Source organism: Gracilinanus agilis, chromosome 1 (assembly GCF_016433145.1).
Source record: "Gracilinanus agilis isolate LMUSP501 chromosome 1, AgileGrace, whole genome shotgun sequence".
Classification (NCBI taxonomy): domain Eukaryota; kingdom Metazoa; phylum Chordata; class Mammalia; order Didelphimorphia; family Didelphidae; genus Gracilinanus; species Gracilinanus agilis.
Window position 1 is genome coordinate 744797970 of NC_058130.1, and position 25947 is coordinate 744823916.

The 25947-nt window shown below is 36.3% G+C and overlaps 2 protein-coding genes across 2 annotated transcripts in view; one reads left to right on the plus strand and one right to left on the minus strand.

Moving 5' to 3' along the window:
* The window catches only part of RIMBP2 (RIMS binding protein 2), a 137021-nt gene extending 127418 nt beyond the window's left edge, over positions 1-9603 (plus strand). Inside the window, exons 16-17 of the mRNA XM_044685395.1 lie at positions 6894-7028; positions 9345-9603. Of these exons, the coding sequence (XP_044541330.1) occupies positions 6894-7028; positions 9345-9533 (324 nt within the window). The 3' untranslated portion in view covers positions 9534-9603. The remainder of the gene's footprint in view (positions 1-6893; positions 7029-9344) is intronic.
* Positions 9604-14266: 4663 nt separating this feature from the next.
* Positions 14267-25947, minus strand: part of LOC123256838 (piwi-like protein 1) — a 76109-nt gene continuing 64428 nt past the window's right edge. The window contains exons 18-24 of the mRNA XM_044685396.1: positions 25394-25594; positions 24843-24946; positions 21826-21896; positions 21505-21667; positions 20259-20378; positions 15415-15562; positions 14267-14383 (exon numbers count right to left, since the gene is read on the minus strand). Coding sequence (XP_044541331.1) covers positions 14267-14383; positions 15415-15562; positions 20259-20378; positions 21505-21667; positions 21826-21896; positions 24843-24946; positions 25394-25594 — 924 coding nt within the window. The remainder of the gene's footprint in view (positions 14384-15414; positions 15563-20258; positions 20379-21504; positions 21668-21825; positions 21897-24842; positions 24947-25393; positions 25595-25947) is intronic.

Genomic DNA, 25947 nt, shown 5'->3' on the forward strand with positions numbered 1-25947 from the left:
AGTTCACAACTCCACCAGCAATGCATTAATGTCCCAATTTGGCCACATCCCCTCCAGCATTCATTACTCTCCCCTTCTTTCATTTTAGCCAATCTGCTAGGTGTGAGGTGATACCTCAGAGTTGTTTTGATTTGCATTTCTCTAATTATTGGAGATTTAGAACACTTTCTCATGTGCTTATTGATATTTTTTATTTCTTTACCTGAAAATTGCCTATTCATGTCTCTTGCCCATTTTTCAATTGGGGAATGGCTTGATTTTTTTATACAATTGATTTAACTCCTTATGTATTTGAGTAATTAGACCCCTGTCAGAGTTTTTTGTTATAAAGATTTTTTCCCAATTTGTTGTTTCCCTACTGATTTTGACTACATTGTTTTTGTTTGTACAAAAGCTTTTTAGCTTAATATAATCAAAAACATTTAATTTACATTTTGTAATCTTCTCTAACTCTTGCTTGGTTTTAAAATCTTTCCCTTCCCAGAGATCTGACAGGTATAATATTTTGTGTTCACTTAACTTATTTATAGTTTCCCTCTTTATATTCAGGTCATTCACCCATTTTGAATTTATCTTGGTGTAGGGTGTGAGATGTTGATCTAAACCTAATCTCTCCCATATTGTTTTCCAAATTTCCCAGCAGTTTTTGTCAAATAGTGGATTCATTTCCCAAAAGTTTGGCTCTTTGGGTTTATCATACACTGTCTTGCTGACGTCATTAACCCCAAGTCTATTCCACTGATCCTCCTCTCTGTCTCTTAGCCAGTACCATATTGTTTTTATGACTGCTGCTTTATAGTATAGTTTAATATCTGGTACTGCTAGGCCCCCTTCCTTCACATTTTTTTTCATTATTTCCCTTGATATTCTTGATCTTTTGTTATTCCAAATGAAATTTGTTATAGTTTTTTCTAATTCAGTAAAGAAGTTTTTTGGTAGCTTGATAGGTATGGCGCTAAATAGGTAAATTAATTTGGGTAGAATTGTCATTTTTATTATGTTAGCTCGACCTACCCATGAGCAATCAATGGCTTTCCAATTGTTTAGATCCAGTTTTATTTGTTTGGAAAGTGTTTTGTAGTTATTTTCATATAATTGCTGTGTTTGTTTTGGTAGATAGATTCCTAAGTATTTTATATTGTCTAGGGTGATTTTAAATGGTGTTTCTCTTTCTACCTCTTGCTGCTCTAATGTGTTGGAGATATATAGAAATGCTGATGATTTATGTGCATTTATTTTGTATCCTGCAACTTTGCTAAAGTTGTTGATTATTTCTACCAGCTTCTTAGTTGATTCTCTAGGGTTTTTTAAGTAGACCATCATATCATCTGCAAAGAGTGATAGCTTAGTCTCCTCATTGCCTATTTTGATACCTTCAATTTCTTTTTCTTCTCTAATTGCTACTGCTAGTGTTTCTAGTACTATGTTGAATAATAGACGTGATAATGGATATCCTTGTTTCACTCCTGATCTTATTGGGAAGGCTTCTAATTTATCCCCATTGCATATAATGCTTGTTGATGGTTTTAGGTATATACTGTTTATTATTTTTAGGAAGGGTCCTTCTATTCCTATACTTTTCAATGTTTTCAATAGAAATGGATGCTGTATTTTGTCAAAGGCTTTTCAGCATCTATTGAGATAATTATGTGATTTTTGTTTGTTAGACTGTTGATATGGTCAATTATGTGGATGGTTTTCCTAATGTTGACCCAACCTTGCATTCCTGGTATAAATCCCACCTGATCATGGTGGATGATCTTCTTAATTACTTGCTGGAGTCTCTTTACTAATATTCTATTTAAGATTTTTGCATCTATGTTCATTAGGGAGATTGGTCTATAGTTTTCTTTCTCTGTTTTTGATCTACCTGGCTTTGGAATCAGTACCATATTTGTGTCATAAAAGGAATTTGGTAGGACTCCTTCTTTGCTTATCATATCAAATAATTTGTATAGTATTGGGATTAGTTGCTCTTTGAATGTCTGATAGAATTCACTTGTGAATCCATCAGGTCCTGGTGATTTTTTCTTAGGGAGTTCTTTGATGGCTTGTTCAATTTCTATTTCTGATATGGGATTATTTAGGTATTCTATTTCTTCTGCTGTTAATCTAGGCAATTTATATTTTTGTAGATATTCATCCATATCTCCTAAATTGTTATATTTGTTGCCATATAATTGGACAAAATAGTTTTAATGACTGCCTTAATTTCCCCTTCATTTGAGGTAAGGTCTCCCTTTTCATCTTTGATACTGTCAATTTGGTTTTCTTCTTTCCTTTTTCTTATTAGATTGACCAGTACTTTGTCTATTTTATCTGTTTTTTCAAAATACCAGCTTCTAGTCTTATTTATTAATTCAATAGTTCTTTTACTTTCAATTTTATTAATTTCTCCCTTAATTTTTAGTATTTCTAATTTAGTTTTTTTTTTTAATTTTTTTAAACCCTTAACTTCTGTGTATTGACTTATAGGTGGAAGATTGGTAAGGGTAGGCAATGGGGGTCAAGTGACTTGCCCAGGGTCACACAGCTGGGAAGTGTCTGAGGCCGGATTTGAACCCAGGACCTCCCGTCTCTAGGCCTGGCTCTCAATCCACTGAGCTACCCAGCTGCCCCTTCTAATTTAGTTTTCATCTGAGGGTTTTTAATTTGTTCGCTTTCTAATTTTTTGAGTTGCATACCCAATTCATTAATCTCTGCCCTCCTTAATTTGTTAATATATGCATTCAAGGATATAAATTTCCCCCTGAGTACTGCTTTGGCTGCATCCCGCAGAGTTTGGTAGGATGTCTCATCATTGTCATTCTCTTCAATGAAATTGTTGATTGTTTCTATGATTTCTTCTTTGACAAATTGGTTTTGGAGAATCATATTGTTTAATTTCTGATTGGTTTTTGATTTGCCTGTCCATGTGCCCTTACTAATTATTATTTTTATTGCATTATGATCTGAGAAGGTTACATTTATTATATCTGCTCTTTTGCATTTGTTTGCAATGATTCTATGTCCTATTACATGGTCAGTCTTTGTGAATGTACCATGTGCAGCTGAGAAGAAGGTGTATTCCTTTTTGTCCCTATTTATTTTTCTCCACATATCAATTAAATCTAATTTTTCTAGGACTTCATTCACCTCTCTTACCTTTTTCTTATTTATTTTTTTGGTTTGATTTATCTAGATCTGAAAGAGGAATATTTAGATATCCCACTATTTTGGTTTTACTATCTATTTCTTTCTTGAGCTCTGCCATTTTCTCCTTTATGAATTTGGATGCTATACCACTTGGTGTATATATATTGAGGAGTGTTATTTCCTCATTGTTTATACTGCCTTTAATCAGGATGTAATGACCTTCCCTGTCTTTTTTAATCATATCTATTTTTACTTTGGCTTTGCCAGAGATCATAATAGCCACTCCTGCCTTCTTTTTTTCATTTGATGCCCAAAAGATTTTGCTCAAGCCCTTAACCTTAAACTTGTGTGTGTCTACCCACCTCATATGTGTTTCTTTTGACAACATATGGTAGGATTTTGGTTTCTGATCCACTCTGCTATTTGCTTCCATTTTATGAGTGAGTTCATCCCATTCACATTCAGAGTTACAATTATCAGTTGTGCATTCACTGACATTTTTGTATCCTCCTCTAGACCCACCCCTTCTTCTTACACTATTTTCTTTTAAACCAGTGGTTTGCTTTGAGCTGGTGTCCCTTATCCCCTCCCTTGATCGACTTCCCTTTCTGCCCCCTCCCTTGTTATTCCCCTCTTTTTATTTTTAAAGGCCTATTGAATTCCCTCCCCCTTCTTCTCCCCTCCCTTTTTTGACCTCCCCACTCCCCTGTTCCCTTTGCTTTGTCCCTTCTGACTTTCTCAGTAGGGTTAGATAGAGTTTTTTTTATCTGAATGGATAATAATGCTACTCTTCCCTCTCCGGGTTGATTATACTAAGAGTAAGGTTTGATTATTCCCTCTTAATGCTCTCTTTCTCTCCTTCTTATGATAGTATTTATCCCCTCCCCTTCCCATGCCCTCTTTGTGTGTAATAGAATATCCTATTTTTCTTATTTACTCAGATTTTTCTTGGTGTCCCCTACTATTACCCCCCTCTTTCCCACCCTCTATGTCATCTTAGACCATTTAGTATCCTATCATCTCCCTATGAATTATTCTTCTGGTTGCTCTAATAGTGAGTATTATACTAGTGAATAGAATTCACTACAGAGAATTATACATAGCATTTTTCCACCTAGTAAAACAGATGATTAGATCTTATTTAAGCCCTTAAAGAGTCAAATTTAAAGAATTATAAGTTTTCTTTCTTTTCCCTCTGTTTCTTATTTACCTTTTCATATTTCTCTTGGTTTTTGTGGTTGAGTGTCAAACTTTCCATTTAGTCCTGGTTTCTTTTGTGCAAAAACTTGGAATTCTTCAATTTTGTTGAATGCCCATACTTTCCCCTGGAAGTATATAGTCAGTTTCGATGGGTAGTTGATCCGTGGCTGAAGACCCATTTCTCTTGCCTTTCTGAATATTGTGTTCCAAGCCTTGTGGTCTTTTAGCGTGGAGGCTGCCAGATCCTGTGTGATCCTTATTGGTGCTCCTTGATATTTGAATTGTCTCTTTCTGGCTTCTTGTAAGATTTTTTCTTTTACTTAAAAGCTCTTAAATTTTGCTATTATATTCCTTGGTGTTGACTTTTCTATGTCCAGTGTAGAGGGTGATCTATGGATCCTTTCAATGTCTATATTGCCCTCTTGTTGTAGAACTTCAGGGCAATTTTGCTGAATAATTTCTTTAAGTATGGAGTCCAAGTTTCTATTAATTTCTCCCTTTTCTGGAAGACCAATAATTCTCAAATTGTCTCTTCTAGACCGGTTTTCTTGGTCTGTCACTCTCTCATTGAGATATTTCATGTTTCCTTCTATTTTATCAGTCTTTTGACTTTGTTTTATTTGTTCTTGTTGTCTTGAGAGATCATTGGATTCTAATTGCTCAATTCTAGCCTTTAGGGACTGGTTTTCCTTTTCAATCTGGTCATTTCTGGTGTTCAATTTGCTTATCAGTTCATTTGATTTCTGAGCCTCGCTTTCCAATTGCAAAATTCTGCCTTTTAAACTGTTATTTTCTTGCCAGATCTCTTCCATCTTCTTCAAAATCTTAGTTTTGAACTCTTCCATAGCTTGTGACCAGTTTTCCTTGTTTTGGGAAAGTTTGGATACTTGTTTGTCCTCCTCTGTTGTCTGGATTTTCTCTGTGTAAAAGTTATCAAGTGTTCCAGAGTTTTTCTTGATAATCTTTTTCTTCCTCTGGAGTTCTTGGCTTGCCATCGTTAGCCCCGCCCATTTTCCGCTTTGTCTTCACACTCAGGGTCTGCCTGCGTTTTCTAAGCTCCCCGGGCTCCGGTCTCCTTGTCCTCGGGGTCAGGCCTCCCCAGTCTGCCCCTCTGCCTGAGGCTCCTTCAGCAGTCTTTGGGGCTGCTTCCACAGCCGGGCTCCCATCTGCACTGGTCCTCACTGGAGGTCCAAGCCTGGGCTGGAGATCTTTATTCAGGCCTAGGGCACTGCCTTTGCCAGTGCAGACACTCTTAGGGCCCTGCTTTCACCCATGCAGAAGCTTGGGAAAGTCTGTGGGCTGGAGATCTTTATTCGCACCTGAAGCGATGCCTTCAGGCACTCGGGAAAGTCCCTGTGTTAGAGATCTTTGTCCCAGCCGGAGGCTGTGCCTTCACCCATGTGGACGCTGGGGGAAAGTCCGTGCGTGCCCCCCAGCCACTTGGGGTCCCCCATCTTACAGCACACAGGTACAACCCCGGGGCTGCCAGTGATTTACTGGTTGCCCCAATCCTGTTTTCACTCTTGTGCGTTGGTGTTGTTCGAGGTGTGGGGGTGGGGGAGGGGCTTCTTCCTCTCGCGTTTTAGTGAGAGCTGTTTCACCCCTTTATAGCGTGGAAATGCCCTGATTCTGCGTACCTTCAACGCTGCGCCCTGTTGTGGGGTTCCTTCGTTCATCTGGATTCGTTTTTATGTCCCCTTGAGGAGTTCTGTATGCTTCGGTTAGGAGAGATCGAGCAGCTGCTCCTTACTCTGCTGCCATCTTAACTGGAAGTCTCCCCACTTCACTTCTAATGCAAATAATAAACTGTTCAATGACTATCTAGATGTCAAAGAGATACAGGTTTTCAAACAGAAATCAACCAGTCTATCCACTACATCTTTTTTCAGCTAAAAATAAAAACAAGGACCAGAAAAGTTAAGTGATTTGCCCATAGTAACACAGACACTAAGTGGCCCTTGAGTGGCAGACATTGTCATGTTTCTGGAATTGACCTTTTTTTTTCCTTTGGTGGAGCTAGATAGATGGTCAGGAAGTCTTAATGACTTCATAGGCATTCATTCACATTTTTCAGATCTAAAATACTGGCTCTAAGTTAATGGGAATGAATTTATCAGATACTCAAAAATAATCAAACATTTTAAAAAAAGAGACTTTTAAAAACAAATGTAAATATAATCATGAGAGTCAGAAAAATTTGGGCTAAAGTCTGATTTCTGATGTGTATGTGACCAGGTTATGTGACCAGGTCACTTGATTCCTCAGTACCCCCAGCTACCTCTCAAGAGATGAAGAAAACAAAAAAGAATGTAAATGAATTTTGTATTTTCTTTTAAGTGTAAGTTAAAGACTAGTTGACTATCAGCACTGGTAGGAGTTTTTTTCATCAATATTATCCTATATTGATGGAATCACAGGCCTGGACCAAATATAAATACTACTAGTAATAATGTCCCACTTGGCATGGCAAGATTTTAAGAAAAATAGAAACCTAATTTTAGAAAACAATAATCAATAGCTTCCTTCTCTTCCCATATGCACATTTTTCTGTGTCATAGGGAGAGCTCAATGGACAAAAGGGCCTGGTTCCTTCAAACTTTCTGGAAGAAGTGCCTGATGACGTTGAAGTCTACCTTTCGGATACACCATCTCGTTATTCTCAAGAGGCCCCAATGCGTACCAAGGCTAAAAGGGTAAGCAGTTGTATTACGTATTTTTAATATATGTTCCAGTCTTTCATAACACATTGTCTCATGCTTTTTTACACATGAACATTTTACACTTGGGGGTTGGGAGTGGGGTGGGGGAAATGTACCACTTGAAACATTGCAATATGTTTTTCTGCTAGTTGCTCAGTGTTGGTTTCTTACTGAATCTTAAATTTTTAAGCTATATTTTATTTGCTTTACCAAGCAGTTCCATTTTAATTCAATTTTGGTCAACTTTTATTCATAAGAGAGCTTCCCATGTCTTACGTAGACCATAAGAGAGAAAGTATAATAGAACCCAAGAGGATAATAGCTCTTCTTTCTAGAGAAAACCTAAATTTATTTGGTGAGCAAGGATTGCTATTTGCTTGTCTTCCATTAAGATTGTTCAATCTCCTTTCTAACATTTACATTAGTGTACTATTTCCAATATTTTTTTATCTGAGATTACATTCGTGTTGAGTGTTTCATCTTTATTTTGTTTCATCACTTCAAGTTTTTCTATATTATATATTTTATATATATTTTTATTTCTTTGCTCATCTGCTTGGAAACAGAAGAAGAGTGTTCATTTCACACCTTAATAAGGCAATGTAGCCTTCACGTAAGTGAGCAACTGAAGATACCAATAAAGATACCAATTTAAGCTACCTTGCAATAACTAATGCAGAGGTATTAAGACTTAACTGTGGGATTCAGAAAAAGAAATATGTCTCAAAAAATAATTGGCCCCCACATCTGAGGATGTTGCTTCTTCTCAGTTACGAAGTTGAACTGAATTTGTCATAAAACAAATTCTCTTATGTCCATTCCTCTCTACCGTATAAAAAATTCATGAAAAGGTCAACATTTGGAACATATTTCTTAATGAACAAAGCATTTCTGTCTAGGTAGAAAAGTGTTCCAATGTCTAAGGATTCTAAAAAGCAAAAGCTGCAGATTGCATTGTTAGCCAATCCCTGGGAAAAAAAATAAGCACAATCCATTACTTGGAAAGACTTTTTTATCCATCCCTCCAAAACAAGTTCATAAGAAAGATTATGATTCACCTGTATAGTTTACTTCAGTTGGCCTGGAGTTGTCTCGTAACACTAGCAACCTCAAAGCCTGGCTTGAACTACCTAAAAATGTTTTCATAGGTAGTTTGACTTCTGTATAATAAAAGTACAATGACATATGGCCCGTAGCAGATATTTAAAAAATAAAGAAACAAATAAACCAACCTCTGGGAGACACTGAATAGTGTTTGGTTTACCAATGCAATGTTAAGTGTCATGGATCATGCAGCTCAATGGATGAATGCATTAGGCTAAATACATGGTATCTTCAGGTGTACTTGGGATGCTTTACTAAGTTGTTTTCCATTAGAATTAGGCCTTGATTTTAAATCCAAGGAAGCTTGAAGACCCTTTTTTTTCTGTGGAACAAGGAACATTTTGTATTAGAATAAGGTCTGGACTAAAACAGTAAGGGCTTTGGGGAAAGTAAATTCCATTATATACATTAAAATATCAATCTTACTGTGTAGCTTCCTTTAAGCAAACAGTAATTCCAAAGTATGATCAGAATACATGGCTTCCAGCAGTAAGGTTCGAGAACTGGTATTGCATTGTACCTAAAATATACTGAAGTGCTCTCAAGTCCTAAGCACTGAGAAAAATCCATCTTCACTTCAAAATATACAAAGCACACTCTCAAAACAATAAGGGCCTTTAAGCTTTCTTCGATTGCGATTAAGGTTCATTTTAGTTTTTTGTTTTGTTTTGTTTTTTTCCAACCAATGTGCCATCTCTCTCCAATATATACACCTAGCACAATAAGCTGTGCAAAATGGATTTTAAGGACATCAGGATTTTACATCATTAAATAGGTTTTTTGTTTTGTTTTGTTTCAAATACAGTAGAAATGGAAACTTTTACTCCCAAGATTCAGTTGCTGGGAACCGTAGCCCATTGTACTTATCCTGGGCTAACTGCTGTGTTAATTAAATTTTTTTTTTCCATTTGCTGAAATGTTCTTTTTTCTTATTTTTTTCTTTTGCCATTATTTTGGCAAAATGAAATGTGGCAATTATGGAGAACCATTAGGTCCCCAAAGCATGTGTCTTAACGCTTGGTGGCCGCTGTACTTTGGGAGGTGATGCTTATATGTAATTTGCCTTTGGTGTATTTTAAACCACTGATAGAAATGAGCCTCTTTGCCCCTTTTTTGGTGGGAGCTGGGACTTTAAGATATTACCCCCACTGAGTTGATGTTGTTGGCTTTCAAACATTCAATAAACTGTCACAATATACCTAATAGGTTCCTCCTGAGAATACAGGTACGTCAAGGAGAGCACCATCCCCCACAGTCCATCTTCATTCTGGGTCACCTCCGTCAACTATGGGTTCTGGTAGTCCTGGGAGAGGCAGGGAAAGGGCCTCGAAAAAGAAAAAGGGTCTGCTTTCCAAAGGGAAGAAACTTCTGAGAAAACTGGGCGCAGTGAAGTGACCCATGTACTTCTGGACGACTTGTAACGCCTGGCCTATGTAATTTCCTTTCATCCCAAACTAGGGCTTTCATGACTCACTCAAGTACTTTCTAAAACCATCTCTTTTGTTTTACCCTTCCTTTCTGACACCAGTAGGGGAAAAAAAATACAATTTTGCACTATGGTCCACTTTAACCAACTGCAAGAGTAAAAGTGGGCCTGTTCTTTCCAAGTCATTGTTGCCAATCTGCTCTGATTTTCCAAAGTATGATTTTTGGGGGAGGGAGGGAAAACCATTAAATGACAGGTGGATGAAGAGCTACTGGGATAGCCACTCCCCACCTGGAATATCTCATCTTTCTGCATTCGTTACCTGCCCTTAAAGGGATGACTTTCAAGTTTCTCCTTTTCCAAATGCTTGCCTCATGATGCGTAAATGTCACTTAACTATGGTCTTGAAATTCCTAGTTTATTCAGCCTTGATGTTCTGCCTTATAAAATGCACAGTGATTTGTACTGTCTAGTAAATATACAGTGTATACTTTGTATGTGTTCTACATTCAAATGTCTTCATTCTCATTGAAACCCGAGTTTGAAATCAAGTAACTTGTTATTGACTCCATTTGATGTTTGTAATTTGGGAAAAAAAGGAAAAAAGAAAAGTTATTTCATTTTAATTTTATGTTAGACATTGGCCTGATTTGACTGACTGGGGGAAAAAAATGAATTACAAATACAACCTAGAAAGAAAATTCTCATGCCCTGTCAGTCATTCAAAAAAAAAATAAAATCCAAACATTGTAAAACCTACTTTGGGCTACTCTCCTCCATGTAATGTCCAAGTCCTCCAACCTGCTGAAAAGCAAGCATTTTTGCCCCTTCCATGTTTCTTCTGTAGCTGTGCAAGTTTCAGTTCAATCATTTTTCATTTTATTGATGTCGATAAACACACGGAAATGGGCTCATCAGTGAGGTGTCATGTGTACGTGTGTGTCTAAAGTGCTACCCACCAGGCACAAAAGGCACAAGGAAGGTATCCTATATTTCTGAGCCCCACCTGCTTCCATGCCCATTTTTCAGTATTGGCATCTGCTGAACAAAAGCGGTCTTACCAGTTGCTGGCCAATCTATTTGGTGGTAACTATTTTGTAACTCTTGTCCCCTTGAAAATTGTTTTTACTGTTTATACATACTTTTCAGACTGCCTTTCTTTTGTAACTTATGAAAGGTTTATAAATGATCAAAGCTTCCCCCCCATTGTGTCTTCAAAGAACTCGACTGTAAATTATTGTAAAAAAAAAAAAAGCGATTATTTGTGTGTGCTAGATGTATGAAATTCAAGACAACTACTGGCCTAAACTTGTGGTTAAATATTGTGTGGGTGTGTGCATGTGTACAGTTCATGTAAAATATTTTATGTAAATAAAATATTTGATATTTTATAGAATGTTGTTGAGATATTTCTTTGTGTTGTTAGAGGCACGGCTGTTAATGCTGTATAACTATGTTATGTACATAATCACACACATCAAAAGAAAGGAAATGCTCTTCCTACAAATAGAAGGGACTCAGAGTATTTCTAGGCATAACTGTTTTACAAATATAATCAGTTTCTTTTGTAATTCTATGGATCTTATTTTATGTGTTTAAAGTTACTGTCCTGGGGGCAGCTATATGGTTTAGTGGGATTGCGAGCCAGACCTAGAGATGGGAGGTCCTGGGTTCAGATCTGACCTTAGACCCTTCCTAGCTGTGTGACCCTGGGTAAGTCACTTAACCCCCATTGCCTATCCTTTACCACTCTTCTGCCTTGGAGCCAATACTTAGTATTGATTCTAAGATGGAAGGTAAAGGTTTAAATAAATAAAATAAAACCATTTCCATTGAGTAATCTGTAGGCTTCACCACACTACGAATGGAGTCCATGACACACACAAATATTAATGCTTAAAGTATTTCTGAAATATATATTCAATCAATGCATAATTACTATAGGAGATCCAGTTAGAGACACAGAAATGTGGACATAACTAGTGATCTTTGTTTCCCAGGACAAGTGGCACAGAAATAAAATTCTGCAGAGGATCAGGGAGAAGGCAGCAGCAGGGGATCAGAAGAGAGCTCACTTGGGCCATAGCCATGGGCATGCCAGCTGGGAGCATCTTTTTTCTCCCTAGTTATTTCTTGATAATTAGGTGCTAAAGTCAGCAGTTTCTATGCTTTTGAAGAGCTACTAGTGTCATTTTAATTTTGGCATCCCAGCTGAGTCAAAGCCCTCGTCACTCTGCCCTAGTTAAGGCTCTGAATTAAAAGCAATGGTGACCTGGAAACCTTCCTAGTGAAGGCTCTGAATAAAAGCAATGGTGACCTGTAAATCTTCCTAGTGAAGGCTCTAAATAAAGGCAAAGGTGACAAGAAACCTGAACAGGTGCCTCTTTGCATTATGGGGGAATGGTCCCCAACTACACAGATGTCATTTAGGGTCTTTGTGGGTTGCACAAAAATGACTTGTATCTCCAAAGATACAAGAAGAGAGTAAAAAGGATCGCTTTATTCCAACGAGGGCCCAGTTGGCATTAGATAATTTCAACAGCCTCTTGGTTGGCCTTCCTGCCTTCTGTCTCTCCCCACACCAATCTCTCCTCCACACAGCTACCAAAGTAATTTTCCTTAAGGAAAGGTCTAACCATATTACTTCCCTACTCAACGAACTCTGGCTTTTCCTTCTTGCTTCAAGATTAAATATAAACTCCTTGTTTGACATGTAAAACCTTTGACATCTTTCTAGGCTTATCAAAAATTCTCTTCCATTTATTTATTTTTATTTTTAAACCCTCGCCTTCTGTCTTAGAATCAATACTGTGTATTGGTTCCAAGGCAAAAAAAGCGGAAAGGGCTAGGCAATGGGGGTCAAGTGACTTGTGCCCAAGATCACACAGTTAGGAAGTATCTGAGGCCAGATATGAACCCACGACCTCCTGTCTCTTGGCCTGTCCACTGAGCCACACAGCTGCCCCCTACACTTCCCTTAAGATACACATTACAGTGCCTAGTCAAACTGGCTAAGTGCTGGAGAGAGAAAAAAGGAAAATTAGACAGTTCTTGCCCTCAAGGAGCTCACAATCTGCTTCTTAGAATCCTCTTGCCTTCGATGCTCAGCTCAAGTGCTATCTTAGAGAAGCTTTTCATGGTCTTCCCAATAGCTACCACTTTCCTCTAAAATTACCTGATCTTTTTTCAATAAAAATAGTTTGTTTTTTCAATAGTTTTCTGAACCAGGTTGGATAACGGAACTACTACTTTAATGATGACAAAGAGCAAAACAGTAGTAACATGCATAACTTTATTTAACTATAATCTCAGCTTAGTCTCAAATACAACTGCCACCATTATCTTCTCATGACTTTAGCACAGATTTACAGAAAAAGTGGTATTTGGGGTTTTTTTTGGATACAGCAATTCCTCAAGATAAAGTAGGTAAGGGCCGCTGTTCCTTTCAAGTGTTGATTTGTCTTTATTTAAGTTCACCAGTGTAAATGAATCAAAATATTGACATTTTTAAACATTTTCAAAAATTAATCCTTAGAAGCCCATTACCTAATCTGAGAAAATTATAAACCTCAGGCTAAAGACAGGTATATTCATGTACTGTTTCAATATTCTTTTTGCTATGAGAAAGTTCTTTTATACATCTTAAGCACTTTGTGTTGTTTACTCCAATGCATTTGATCGTTACACTTGAAGTAGGGGAATTGTGGCGAGATCAATAATCATAACAAGTACTTGAGGCTTCTTGCATCAGAACTGGAAACACAAAATTGTCTATGTTCATTTCCTTTCTCTAGTTTATTGAATCTAAGGACCTGGATGTGGAGGGGATTGGTCAGTATTTTTCTTTGCAGATAGCAACTCAGTTCAAAATCAAAGGATGGGGTAGGGGGTGAGAAAGAAGGCAGTAAAGGGAAAAGGTATCTATATTCCCTCACCTCCATGACACTGAGAACATCCAGTGCTGTATTTTAATATAAGACTGATGTGTTTTACTATTAGGTTATTTTTACAAAGATTAACAAATCAGAAAACTATGGTTCCTCTATTTTTCCTGGAAAATGGAATTGGATGCTTTGGGGAAATTAGATGGTGGAATCATCTCTATTTTTTAGACAACAATGTTTATAAATCCACTCCTTAGGTTAAATAGCAAAGGAAATATAGGATTCAGAGATGAATATCAATAAAGACTAAGAACAAATTAACCTCCTAAACTGATTCTTTTATCATCTGAGTTCAAAGAGAATAACACATCACCTGCTTTTAAATAAAATATGCAAAATAAAACATTTAATGAAACAAATTGAGAATGTCTTCTGTGCTAATGCTACATTGTTAACAGCAAAAATGTAGCTAAAAGAATTTCATACCTTGATTCTACATCACAATCTTAGATATGGCTTTTTCCCCTTCCCTGTCTGCCAGGCTTTCTGGATCTCATTCTATATATATCAGCTGCTTCCCTTATTTGGGGATGGTTCTTCTTTGCAGTACTATTATTCTGTTGCAGAAGAATTCTCCCCTGAGCCAGTGCCTTTTCAAATAGTGTTTATCAATGAGTATAAAGAAACCCTGTGTCTCCCTTAAGTACCTTCCAGTTCTGCATTCCATGAAGAAAACTATTGTAATGGCCATGAAAAAAGTGATTCCAAGATTCTTCTGAAAATCTCCATCTGTGAAAGAAATCTAGAGGGTCTGCTATTTAAAGGTAATAAAGACGATCTGACAGTTGGGTATTGGGACGTTCGTGAATACTCTGGCCAACCAGGAAAGCCAGTTTGTGGGCATACTGGCATGGAGCTGGGACTCGAATGACACCCTTTTAATGGAGGAGAAAAAAAAATTCAACATTTAGTTTGCTGACCATATATTGAGCCCTTTCAATGTCAAATAAAAACTTATTAAGAAATGAGTCTGTCAGCAAGCATTTATTAAGCATCTACAAAATGTTGGTTTGAAAAAACACTTTCCTAGTTTAATCTTGTTGGCATTAGTAATTCTTTTCAGCAGTAGCAATTTGCTATGCAGTGACCCTTAATAGATCAATTCTAGGGTGTAGACAGGTCCAGAAAGTCCAGCCACACAATTAGTAAGACTGGGCATCTGAAGCGAAGTCTTCATGATCCCAAGTTACAGCCTTTCCCAGGGGATGAATCTGCTCTGTATATATCTGTTAAGTATGTAATTATTTATATTTTGTCTTCCCCATTAGAATGGGAGCTTTTTCGTCTTTTTTTAATCTTTATTACTTAGCATGGTACCAAGTACATAGAAATCTCTCAATAATTGCTTGACTGACTTGTTGACAACATTCATTTATCATAAATTAGATCTACGTGTAAATTAGATCCCAATATAACAATTAACGATTTTTGAGTCCTAGACCTCTCTGGCAACCTGAAGAAGTCTACGGCTGCCTTCTCAGAATGAGGTTTTTAACTACATAAAATTAAAAATGTATGATTAAAAAGGAAACCAAAGTTTACTGAAAATAAAAATGTAATTTTCCCAATCCAAATTCATATACCTCCACCCACCAAATTTTATCTTGAGGGATCCAGGTTAATAATATTTTAAATTATAGGAATAGAAACACAGAAGAAAAACAACTGCTTGATTGCATGGGTTGATGGGGATATGATTAGGGATGTAGACTCTAAATGATCACTCTAGAGCAAATATCAATAATATGGTAATCAGTCTTGATCAATGACACATGTAAAACCCAGTGGAATTGCTCATTGGCTATAGGAGGGAGATGGAGGAGGGGAGGGAAAGAACATAAATCATGGAACCATGGAAAAATATTCTAAATTAATTAAACTTAATTAAAAAAAGAAAAATACTTACTGTCCAGTTATAATACATGTAGCATAGCTTGTAAGTTAAGCATTGTATTTTGTCAGGAGTTATGTCAGTATTATCAAAGATTATGTTATAATGTGTCGGTGTCACGGTACCTGTCCCTACAGACTGGCTTATGATAAAGAAGTCATACCTGTAATTACAAAACACAAAAATGCCATCTAATAGAAAACTGAGGTGCCAACAGGGCTCATATGTAACAAAAGTTCTTAGTTCAAAACTATTAACTGTTATCTTAATACCTTTCAAGTATTTGGAATCAAGAAGCATGGGTTGTTAAAAGACATAGGCTTAAAGAGGCAATAAAAAATATCAAAATTGCTGACAAAGGAATTATTTTACTTCTTAGACTTCAAATCTCATTCTCTTCTTGCAGTGCTCTTTAGGAGAGTAGCCAGATATTCAGTCAGTCAATAAATATTTTTTAAGTGCTTAATACATGCTAGGAGTTGTGTAAAATGCTGAGTATACAAATATAAAAGGAAAAAAAAAGGTAATTCCTGTCCTCAAGGAGTTTGCAATCCAAAGTGGGAAGATAAAACAGAAAAGAAAGCTGAAAAGAGAGGAAAGGGGAAGGGAAAGGAGAATCATAACAGGATAAGTACTAGAAAATATGAATCTCAAGTTGAAGAGTTGCTTGTTAGATAAGTTTAAAGACTTTCTATTTAATAATGCTCTTCCTAGGAATGTGTTATTAAAAAGTAAAATTCAACCTATGAATTTATCAATTATCATGCAGAAACAGCAATGAAATGATTTTTAATTATTTTGATTTATTAGAACCACATACTAGATCTTATGAAGAACTAAGCACCATGGATAGCCAGGGGAAAAAATCAAAACTGTATCGTCTATGTGAAATTTTAAAACACAAAATTGTTTTGAAGGGGGCTTTTATAAGTAATAATGTACAATCAGTGTTTAAATTCCCTCAGCAACAGAAAGCTAACTGGAGAGTACTACTGTCATCACTAGTGCTAAACCTGAAAGAGGTGTCATTTTAATAAGCATAATTTTGTATGAGGGCAAGAAATAATATAACTGTGGAGATCACATATCAGATTAAAGACAACATATTTGTCGGGTAAAAATTCCATAGAAGGGTGTGAAACAGTGCTATTTGCCAAATTATGGCTGAATTAAAACTGTAGAATGTCTATGGTTGCAAGAGTTTGGCAAAAATCAACAAAAACAATCTATGGGAAGCTATTGGCTAAATAGAAATTACAAGAGTATTAAATATTTTGTTATTAATTGTCAGTTGTACTACACATCCTTTACAGCAGTAAAATAAACTCACGTACATGTATATATGTATACTTTGTTCTGTAGAATTATTTGTTAAACCTTTACCAGTATACCAAAGGTTATTAACCTCACAAAGAGTGAGGATCAGGTAAGGGGAAAAAACTATGAAAAGCTGGCATAAAATCCAAGTGAATAACGTCATTTTGAGGGCATTTATAGATGAAAGTGAAGGATGAATAAAATTAAATCAATCTGGCAGTGTTGTGTGTGGGTTTTTTTTTTGGTGGGATCTGTTCTCATAGGCAGCAATCATGAAAACAACACATTTGAACCCTATCACTTTGAATACATCTGTTAGAGGGGTTTCTAAACCCTTATTGATTATTGGTATAGGATACCAATAATTAGATCGTGTGTGGACAGGCTGTTACTGTTTGAGAAAATGGCTTCTCAGATCAGCCTAAGAATTCTTGCTCAGCCAAGTTGTATAAAAATATGTATATATTTTTATTATGGTTAAAAAAAACTAAGGAAAGGGATAGTAAAAGAAACTAGTGGAAAAAGAAATTCTTATGATAAAGAAGTCCCTAAGCTAAATTTTCTTACTCTAACCAACCAAATCTGATCTTCACGGATCTCCTTCTTCCCCAACAGAGTGGAGGCTACTGTCTCTCTCTCTCTCTCCTATTCTACATAAATCCTCCCAAAAAACCTTAATCTATCTATCCTATCTAAATTATACACAAGAGAAATAAGTTAGCACGCGCTCCTTCTCCCTCTCCCTCTCTCTCTCTCTCATAGATGAACAAACAGCTTGAATTTCCAAAGTCTTCTCCACTTGTCCAGCAAACCTGCTGGGCTTGCACCAATGTTTCACCAACAACCTCCTTCATTTATCAGATCTTGTAGATAAATATTTGATGTGAAAACACTGAGATTTTTCAAATCTCACAGAGCAGCTCTTTGGACCTCCTTTTGGGACAGGATTAGCACACAGAGTGCAAAATCAGTTGGGTAAATGTCTCCCAAAGCACTCTGGGAAAATTCTCTCTTACCCATAAGTCCATCTGAGATTCCATTAAAATTTTAAAGAGACCTAGCTTATAATCTCTTATGCATTTAGCAATAATTTATGCTACTTGCTCTATTTCCTAATGAACTCTTAATAAATAATTCTCTACACATCTAATATCACAGGTGAGAAAAATGTTCTTGATTGGGGCAGAGTTACCCATATTGTGTATGTGTGTACATCAGTGTGTATTTTAGGTATACATATATTATATATAGATATCAGGCAAGATGCTAAATTAAGGAGAAAGCACTTGCCATGAGTATTGACAAATGTCTCATATGAAAATCTTTTCCAGACAAAGATTTTCCTATTTGAGATTCTTACATAAAATTCTATAGATTCTCCTGGGCTACACAAGAACTAGTTTTAACTAATATTTTAAATTTTAAATTAAAAAATTAATTTATTTTAAAATAAATATTATTTGTTTAATATTAATAATAAATCACATTTTTTAAAATTGGGTTTCCCTATCTTTAGACAGGAAAGGCAGTGGCTACACATGGTCAAATCCCACTTCTTATCAGCACAGAAGCTTTCACCTGCTCCATTTTCAATCTGACCATAGCTAGTGGTCCCTCACTGTGAGAGGTTCACCATAGTGATGTGAGACTTAGTGAGAACATATGGACAGGCTTAGCCCATTCAACCCCAGAACGCCGAAGCTCAAGGGACCTGCTAGCCTCTCTGGTAGCAAGAATTACAGGCATGTGCCACCATAATTGGTAGAATTCATGTTCCCAAGAATATTATTTTGTAAATCCTGCAAAGTCCTTTAGGTAAATTCTGCAATAAGAAGAGAAAAATAGATATACTCCCCCAAAATGTATGCAGCTTAATACTGAACCCCAGTAGGATTGCCTTGGCCAAGTGCTACAGATGGATAATGAACTGCTCCTAGAAAGGATTTGGGCTGGATTCCATTGTGGGGAATACAGTGTTTTTAACATTATTCCTCTTTAGTGGTTGTATATTCTCAATATGAGGAAACATTGCTCATAATTTTCCATCATCCTTTTCTAGTAGTTTTTAGAAAAAGTTTTGTCTTCTAAGCTGTTCCTGCCTTTCATTGCCATATTTCTTTCTTGTCAAGGAGATCAGGTGTTTACTGATTCTGCTGGTTTTTAGATAATTTTGGCTTCTTTTTGGTAATTGATTTACATTGGTTATACCTTTATATAAATTTTTCTAAAGCATATGTATCCCCTTCCTCCATCCATTTCCCCCTTTTTTGGTTATTAACTTATTTAAGTAGCTCATGTTGGTGCTACCTTACTTGTACTTCACATATTACTCATTTTCATTCTTCTAGTTTCATGTCACTTTTGATCTTGGTTCTAACAAGACAGTAGACCGATTGCCCCGACAGCTAATTCAGGAATGACTTCTACAATATAATAAATCTTCTCCTAGCCGGGGGTAGTGGTGTATTCAAAAAGACCCTGCTACTGCAGAAGATGGGGCTATTGATCTGCTTTAGCTCAATAGGTAAGCTATTACCAATAGAGCGTCCACACTAAGTCTGGCAAAAGTATCAGGAGCCCTGCTGAGGGCAGAGGGCCAAGGGTTGTCTAAGTAAAGATCTGTGAACTGGCTTAGGCTGAAAAAATGAAGCTGGTTAAAGCTTCCATGCCACTTAGTATTGAGATCTGACCTATGAGTGACCACTGAACTTCCAGTATAAAAAAGATAGGGTGACTCAATCTTAAAAAAAAATATATCAAAATAAGCAAATAAAAAACACAAGCCATCTCTTATCTGTTAATACATAACCAACTGTGGGTGTGTCCCTATTTGGTGTCCAACATTTTTGAGCCCAATTCATCATAAAGTAGCCAACATAATTAGCTAAGCTAATCATGGCAAGCTTTTGCAAGGCCCGTATTAGAGAAGGACTTCATGAAATTTTAAATCTATAAAGAGCATTTAAAGTGTATATGCTCCAATTAGAGCTTTCCAAATCTTTAGTTTTATTTACCTATTACCATATCTTGGGTTACCAGCAAGGAATTTTTCACAATGGCCATAGGAAATAAAATTTAAAAGACTTAAAGAAATAATACAGTCCAAAGCTAAAACAAGGTGATGACATATCAGTTGACTCATTATTTTCATATCCATTATGCCCATGGATAATACTAGATAAAGAAAAGGAAGGAACTCCTAAGAATTTATTTTTAAAAAAAGATATAAAAGCAACATAAATTTGATCTCATTGGGTTTGAAAGAATAAATTTACTGTAGTCACTCAGTTGGTCAACTAGTATTTATTAAGGACCTACTATGTGCCAGGCACTATGCTACACAAGTAAAAAAAGAACTTGAGAATTTCACATGCCCCAACTATAGGAATCAGATCTAAGTCTAAATTTCATAAATTTATTGCACACTAAATGGCAGAAATAGTACTCAAATAAAGTTACAGAAACAGAAATCAAGGCATGAGAATGATTCCATCTACTTTACTGGAACCCCACTTTCTCTCTATTTTTAAAATTAAACTTACCATTCGGGTCTGGTAACCTCCGCATCAATGACTGTCCCAGGACATGGATTAGTAAGCTGTCCATTTTGAACTAAAAAAAATCTGGCATTCATTCGTTTCTTCACAATGATGATTATAAGTCTTGGGGTTAAAAGATAAGAGATGGTACATTTCATTTACATGTCCTTGAAGTCACATCTTCAAAGCTTCTATAATTTCAAGGGAGTTGAGTCATTTGGAAAGTCTCACATGCTTCATTTAAAAGAAAAAATATGTAAGACCTCACTCTCCACCCCCATTCCCAGAAACAGGGAATATATTGCCTTAGGGAACATTTGGATTCAAAAGGATCAAGATGAGGATGGGAGAGGGGAGGGGTGACTACAAAAATCACTGCTTTAAAAATAAGCAAAAATCTCTTGGGGATTTAGTAGATTGAAAGCTTAGCAGGGTCAGTATGAATCTGTAGTCAAAAATAATCCTTGACTATATTGAGATGCATTCTGTGGGCCAATGGAGGTGAGAGTCTTACTGCTTTCTACCCAAGGCAGACATCTGAAATAATGATTTTAAATCTGCATGATATACTTTAGACAGAATATTGGGATGCCAAAGGGTAGTTAAGAGGTCAACCAGAATGGGAAAGTGTCTGGGGATTCAAGCCATTTTAGAACTGGTTAAAGAACTAAGGTTGTTTAGGTCGCAGAAAAGAAAACTTAATTATCATAGTTTTCCCCCTCCCTTTAAGTAACCAAAAAGCAATTCCCAGGGAAGAGGAATTAAGGCTAGTTCTTCTTGGCTTTGAAAATAACACAAAAAATTGATTTGTAATTTGCTTAATTGGAGGGGGTGGTTTAATGCTATAAGTAATAACCACATGGATGAGATAATTAATTCACTGGAATATTGGTGTGTCATTTCCCTACTACCACAAGCCCCAACTGTACCTGCTAGACAAGATTTCTTTGGAAATTACCTTTCTACCTAGTTCAACTATTCTAATATTTTGACATATCACGGGCCCTTTAGCCAATATGGTGAAACCTATGGATGGACAAGAATAATTTTTAAATGCATAAAGTTAAACAAAAGATTTCAAAGGAAGTTACTTCCATTAAAATAAAAAATATAATTATTTCCCAGACCTTTAAATCTATCCCCTTGGGGACGTATGGAGCCTAGATTAAGATCTTCTGATGAAGAGGAGCTTTAAAGATTAGACATAATGGTTGTTTTAATGCTCACTTTATAATTCACGTGTGCTTACTTGTAAGAATAATTTTCAATTGAATTTAGACATCGCAATATCTGTGGTACTTCATAATTCAGCATGGCTTGAAGTTGACCATCTCCTACGCCATCCCGATAGATAAAAATATGCTTAGGAAATGGGCAGTGTTGGTTGTTATTTCTCCAGGCCTTTAATGCATCTAGAAAATATATCAAGAAAATTAAGATGAATTGTAACCTTAAAAAAAATTAGTTTCAATTCTGTGGCAACATTTTTCAGTGTTAGTCCTTGTAACAATACTCAATTTAAACTAACTTTTCCAATGAGATATGAGTAATTAGGTAGTGTGGAACTTACTTTCCAAGCAAATGTTGAGACCGTCTAAAAATTCCTGCCCTGGTTTTTGAAGGCAACAGCAAGAGTACCACCTGTTAAGAGGGAAAGAATCAAATTTGCGTGATCTTGCTTTTTCTACAATAGCATAATAATGATAGTTATTATAATCTAATAATATTCCATATCATGATATAACAATGATTGTAATTAGTATACCTCATTTATTTATATAGGACTTTAAGGTATATTATATATGTATATATATATATATACATATGTTAAGCTTTAACAGTTTTAAACGATGCTAAGTCTTTTGGGACAACCTATATTATTTCTTTCATTCAGTCTGTATAATCATCTAATGAGGTAAGTGCTATTACTACTTCTATTTTAGAGATGAGAATCTGAGACTTACAGAGTATATAAGTGGCTTGCCTGGAGTCTAACTAATAAAAAGTATGAGACAAGTTTCAAACTCCAGTCTTCCTGTTTATGTCCAGCATTCTATCGATAGTGTCACTCAACTGCTCTCATCTGAGATGCTCTTTCTTCCCCTACTACAATTTTACCTACATGAGACTCTTTGTTCATATTTCATTCTTATGTATATTCTCCCCACTTACACATATTCCAGTATCTCTCCCTCCTCCCGCCATATATCTTAGTTTTGGTGTCTCTACTGCCCTCCCCAAATCATCTGTGTCATTAAAGCCTTTCTGACTGGGGAGGACTTGTCAGAAACTTAGACTATGCCCAAGTGGGTTACTTCCTTTTTATGAGGAGGCATCCAAATGGTGAATGGGGAACATTCTGAGAGGTGCTTTTTCAATGGATTTCCAAGTTAACAAGAAAAGCCATAATGATCTGTCTTTGAGAAAGCTCTAACTTATCTGGAATGAATAAAGTCTACAACTGTCACTGAACATAAGCAGCCTCCTATTTTATGTTTCCATTCACTAGTTTTGCTTTTTGAGGAAAAAAGACTACTACTAACCATATTTCTCTATTTCAATCATACATCAAGTATTTATTAAATAGTAATTAGATGGAACAGTGGATAGAGCACTGTGCCCAAGTCATGAAGACTCGGGTTCAATCCCACCTCAGACATAGGTTAGTTCTATGAAAACTTCACCAGGCAAGTCACTTAACAGCAGCCTGTCTCAGTTTCCCCAACCATAAAGTGGGGATAATAATAGCCCTATGTCAGGACTGTTGTGAGGATCAACTGAGATAATGTGTAATGCTAAGCACAGGGTCTGCATGGTGTTATAGAAATGCTGACTATTGTCAATGATGATGATGCCATATCTCTGGAGACAAAAGACAAGAAGAAAACCAGTTACTTCCTCAAGAAGCTCACATTTTGTTGATAGAAACAACATGGGCTTTTAGGTAAAATAAGTAAAGATGTAGTTTTCAGGAAGGAGGGTCAAACAACAGAGGACATCACAATAGATTCCATGTAGAATTGTGGTTCCTAACCTAGAGACCATAAATCATTTCAGGGAGTATGCAATTTGGATGGAAAAAAAATCTTTTCATTTTCACTAACCTCTAACTGAAATATAGCATTTCCTTCAATTATTTAAAAACATGATGAGGAAAAACAGGATCATAGGCTTCACTAGGTTAAAAAAAAACACCCTGATATTGAAATGAAGAACATTATTCAAAGTGGAAGGCAGGAAGGCGTACCTCCCAGGCTTTGGGATAAAGTCCAGTTCAAAGGAGGCAGGAGATGAAGGGTGACATGTGAGAAAAAGCAAGAAGACCAGTTTGGATGGACCACAGAGAGTGAACAGGGAAGCGGATAGGCAGAATGGTGCCAGTACAATGGATAGAACATTGGACTTGAAGATAGCAAGAATCTGAGTTTGAACCCTGCCATCATATATTTCTTAGCTATGTGACTCTGGATAAATCACTATAGTTCTGTCAGATTCAGTTTCTTAATCTATAAAATGAGGTTAATAATAATACTGACCCTCTAGGGTTATTGTGAAGGTATTGTGAAGGTCAAATGAGGTAACATATATAAAGTGCTTTGCAAGCGTTAAAGTATCATATAAAAAATGTGAGGTATTATAATTACCATCATTAGGATTAAAGTTAGGTTCAAGTCCTAAATCTGACACATACTAAATACGTGACTGTGGGTTAGTCATGTAATCTCTCAGTCCCTTCCATTTCATCCCTATCCACTCCAAAAGCAACTCTCCAAGACTAAATTTCAGGTAGGCAATTATTATTCAGTTATGGAAAGTTTCCACATGGTAAGTTTCTCACATCTACGAGATCACAGATCTAGAATGAAAAAAAAGAAAAAGAAAAAAGAAAAAAAAATAATCCTCCTCATCCCCAAAGATTGCATACTTCATTTTCACCACATCCAACAATATCACTGGAAGGGAAGAGAGAAATATTTTTTAAAATAAGTCTTTATTCAGGGGGGCAGCTGGGTAGCTCAGTGGAGTGAGAGTCAGGCCTAGAGACAGGAGGTCCTAGGTTCAAACCCGGCCTCAGCCACTTCCCAGCTGTGTGACCCTGGGCAAGTCACTTGACCCCCATTGCCCACCCTTACCAATCTTCCACCTATGAGACAATACACCGAAGTACAAGGGTTTAAAAAAAATAAAAATAAATAAGTCTTTATTCAGAGCTTTTGTTCCCAGTTACCCTTCCCTTTCCCTTCTCAGAGAGTCACCTCATTTAACAAATAATATTTTTCTGAAAAATAAAGAAGAAAATCAGCATTACTGATAAATACATCAGGAAATTTTTGAAAATATGTGCAATGTGCACACTTGTGGACATCCGACCTCTATAAATAAGTATGACAGGGTATGTCGATGAAGACACTTCCAATGAAAGTTAGAAAACAAGAAAAATAAGGAGAGAGATCTAGGTCATTGAAAAAAAATCTAATCTTGCATTACTGACATTTAAGTTTCTAGAAATCCTTGGTCTTTGCCCCAAATAAAACTCAAACTTAAAAGCTTTGTAAAATTCATTCTTATCTACCAAGTCCTACTCACTTAGTCAATGATGAATCCATGCTAGCAACAAATCCTGCGACTGATTTAAGTTTCGATGAAGTGTCATGATAACAATCAATTCCAACAAACATAGCATCTGGGAACTCAAATGGGGAAAAACACATTCATTAAAAAACATACAAGAAAAACAATACATGGAAAAATCAAGAAATTTTCTTTAAAACCTAAGACTGTAAGCCTTGAATGATTTACAATTAGAGAACTTAAGGGAGATTTCTATTGATACCACACAAACACAGATATTTATTACAGAATATAAGAAGTTCTGAGTTGCCTACTATGTTACCTGGTGGCAGGCACTCCATTAATGCATGACAAGAAGACCATCAGTATGCTTAGGTAGGACCTTCACTTCTCTATAAATTTCTATGTTTCCAGAGGAAAACTCCTAAATTCCATCAATACCATAGCTCAGAAGTATTATTAAGACTTTTAAAAGTATTTCTATGCTACGACTAAAAATGAAAATTTGTAAATATTTACAAAATGACATTTATAAAAAAGAGATATTCCAATAAAGTTCAACTTACAGGGACAGAAATCTTCCAAAGATGTCCTCCAATCTTGCAGTTCATTTGTAGGGCCAATTTGGTAGCAATTCCCTGGATAATTTGGGATTTATTTAAAGTTTCGTCTAGTATGCACTGACTTGGAACTGGGCACTCAATACAGAGGTGTTTTTTTATAGCATCATACGTGGGTTTTTGGTTCATGGACAGCAGACAAACAACCTTAAAAACAAGATAGCTCCCTTCACCAAGAGTCATTAACTAAATAAATACATTTAGTGCCTGTTATATACAACACACCGTGCAATGCACTAGAGAGAGGAAGAAAGGTGAAATAAAGACTGTCACCTGCCTTGAGGGATTTATGTGCTTCTGGAAGAACATTGGCTTAGAAGAGATATGGAAATTCAATGTAATTTGGCTAGAGAGAGCACACCAATAACCAAGAAGATCTCAGGGAAAGCTTCCAAGAGGAAGTTGAGCCTAATGTAAGCACAACAGAAATTAAGGAATCTAATAGGTAGATATAAGAAGGAAATCCAAGACTGGCATGAAGGATGGCCTGTGTCACCCTG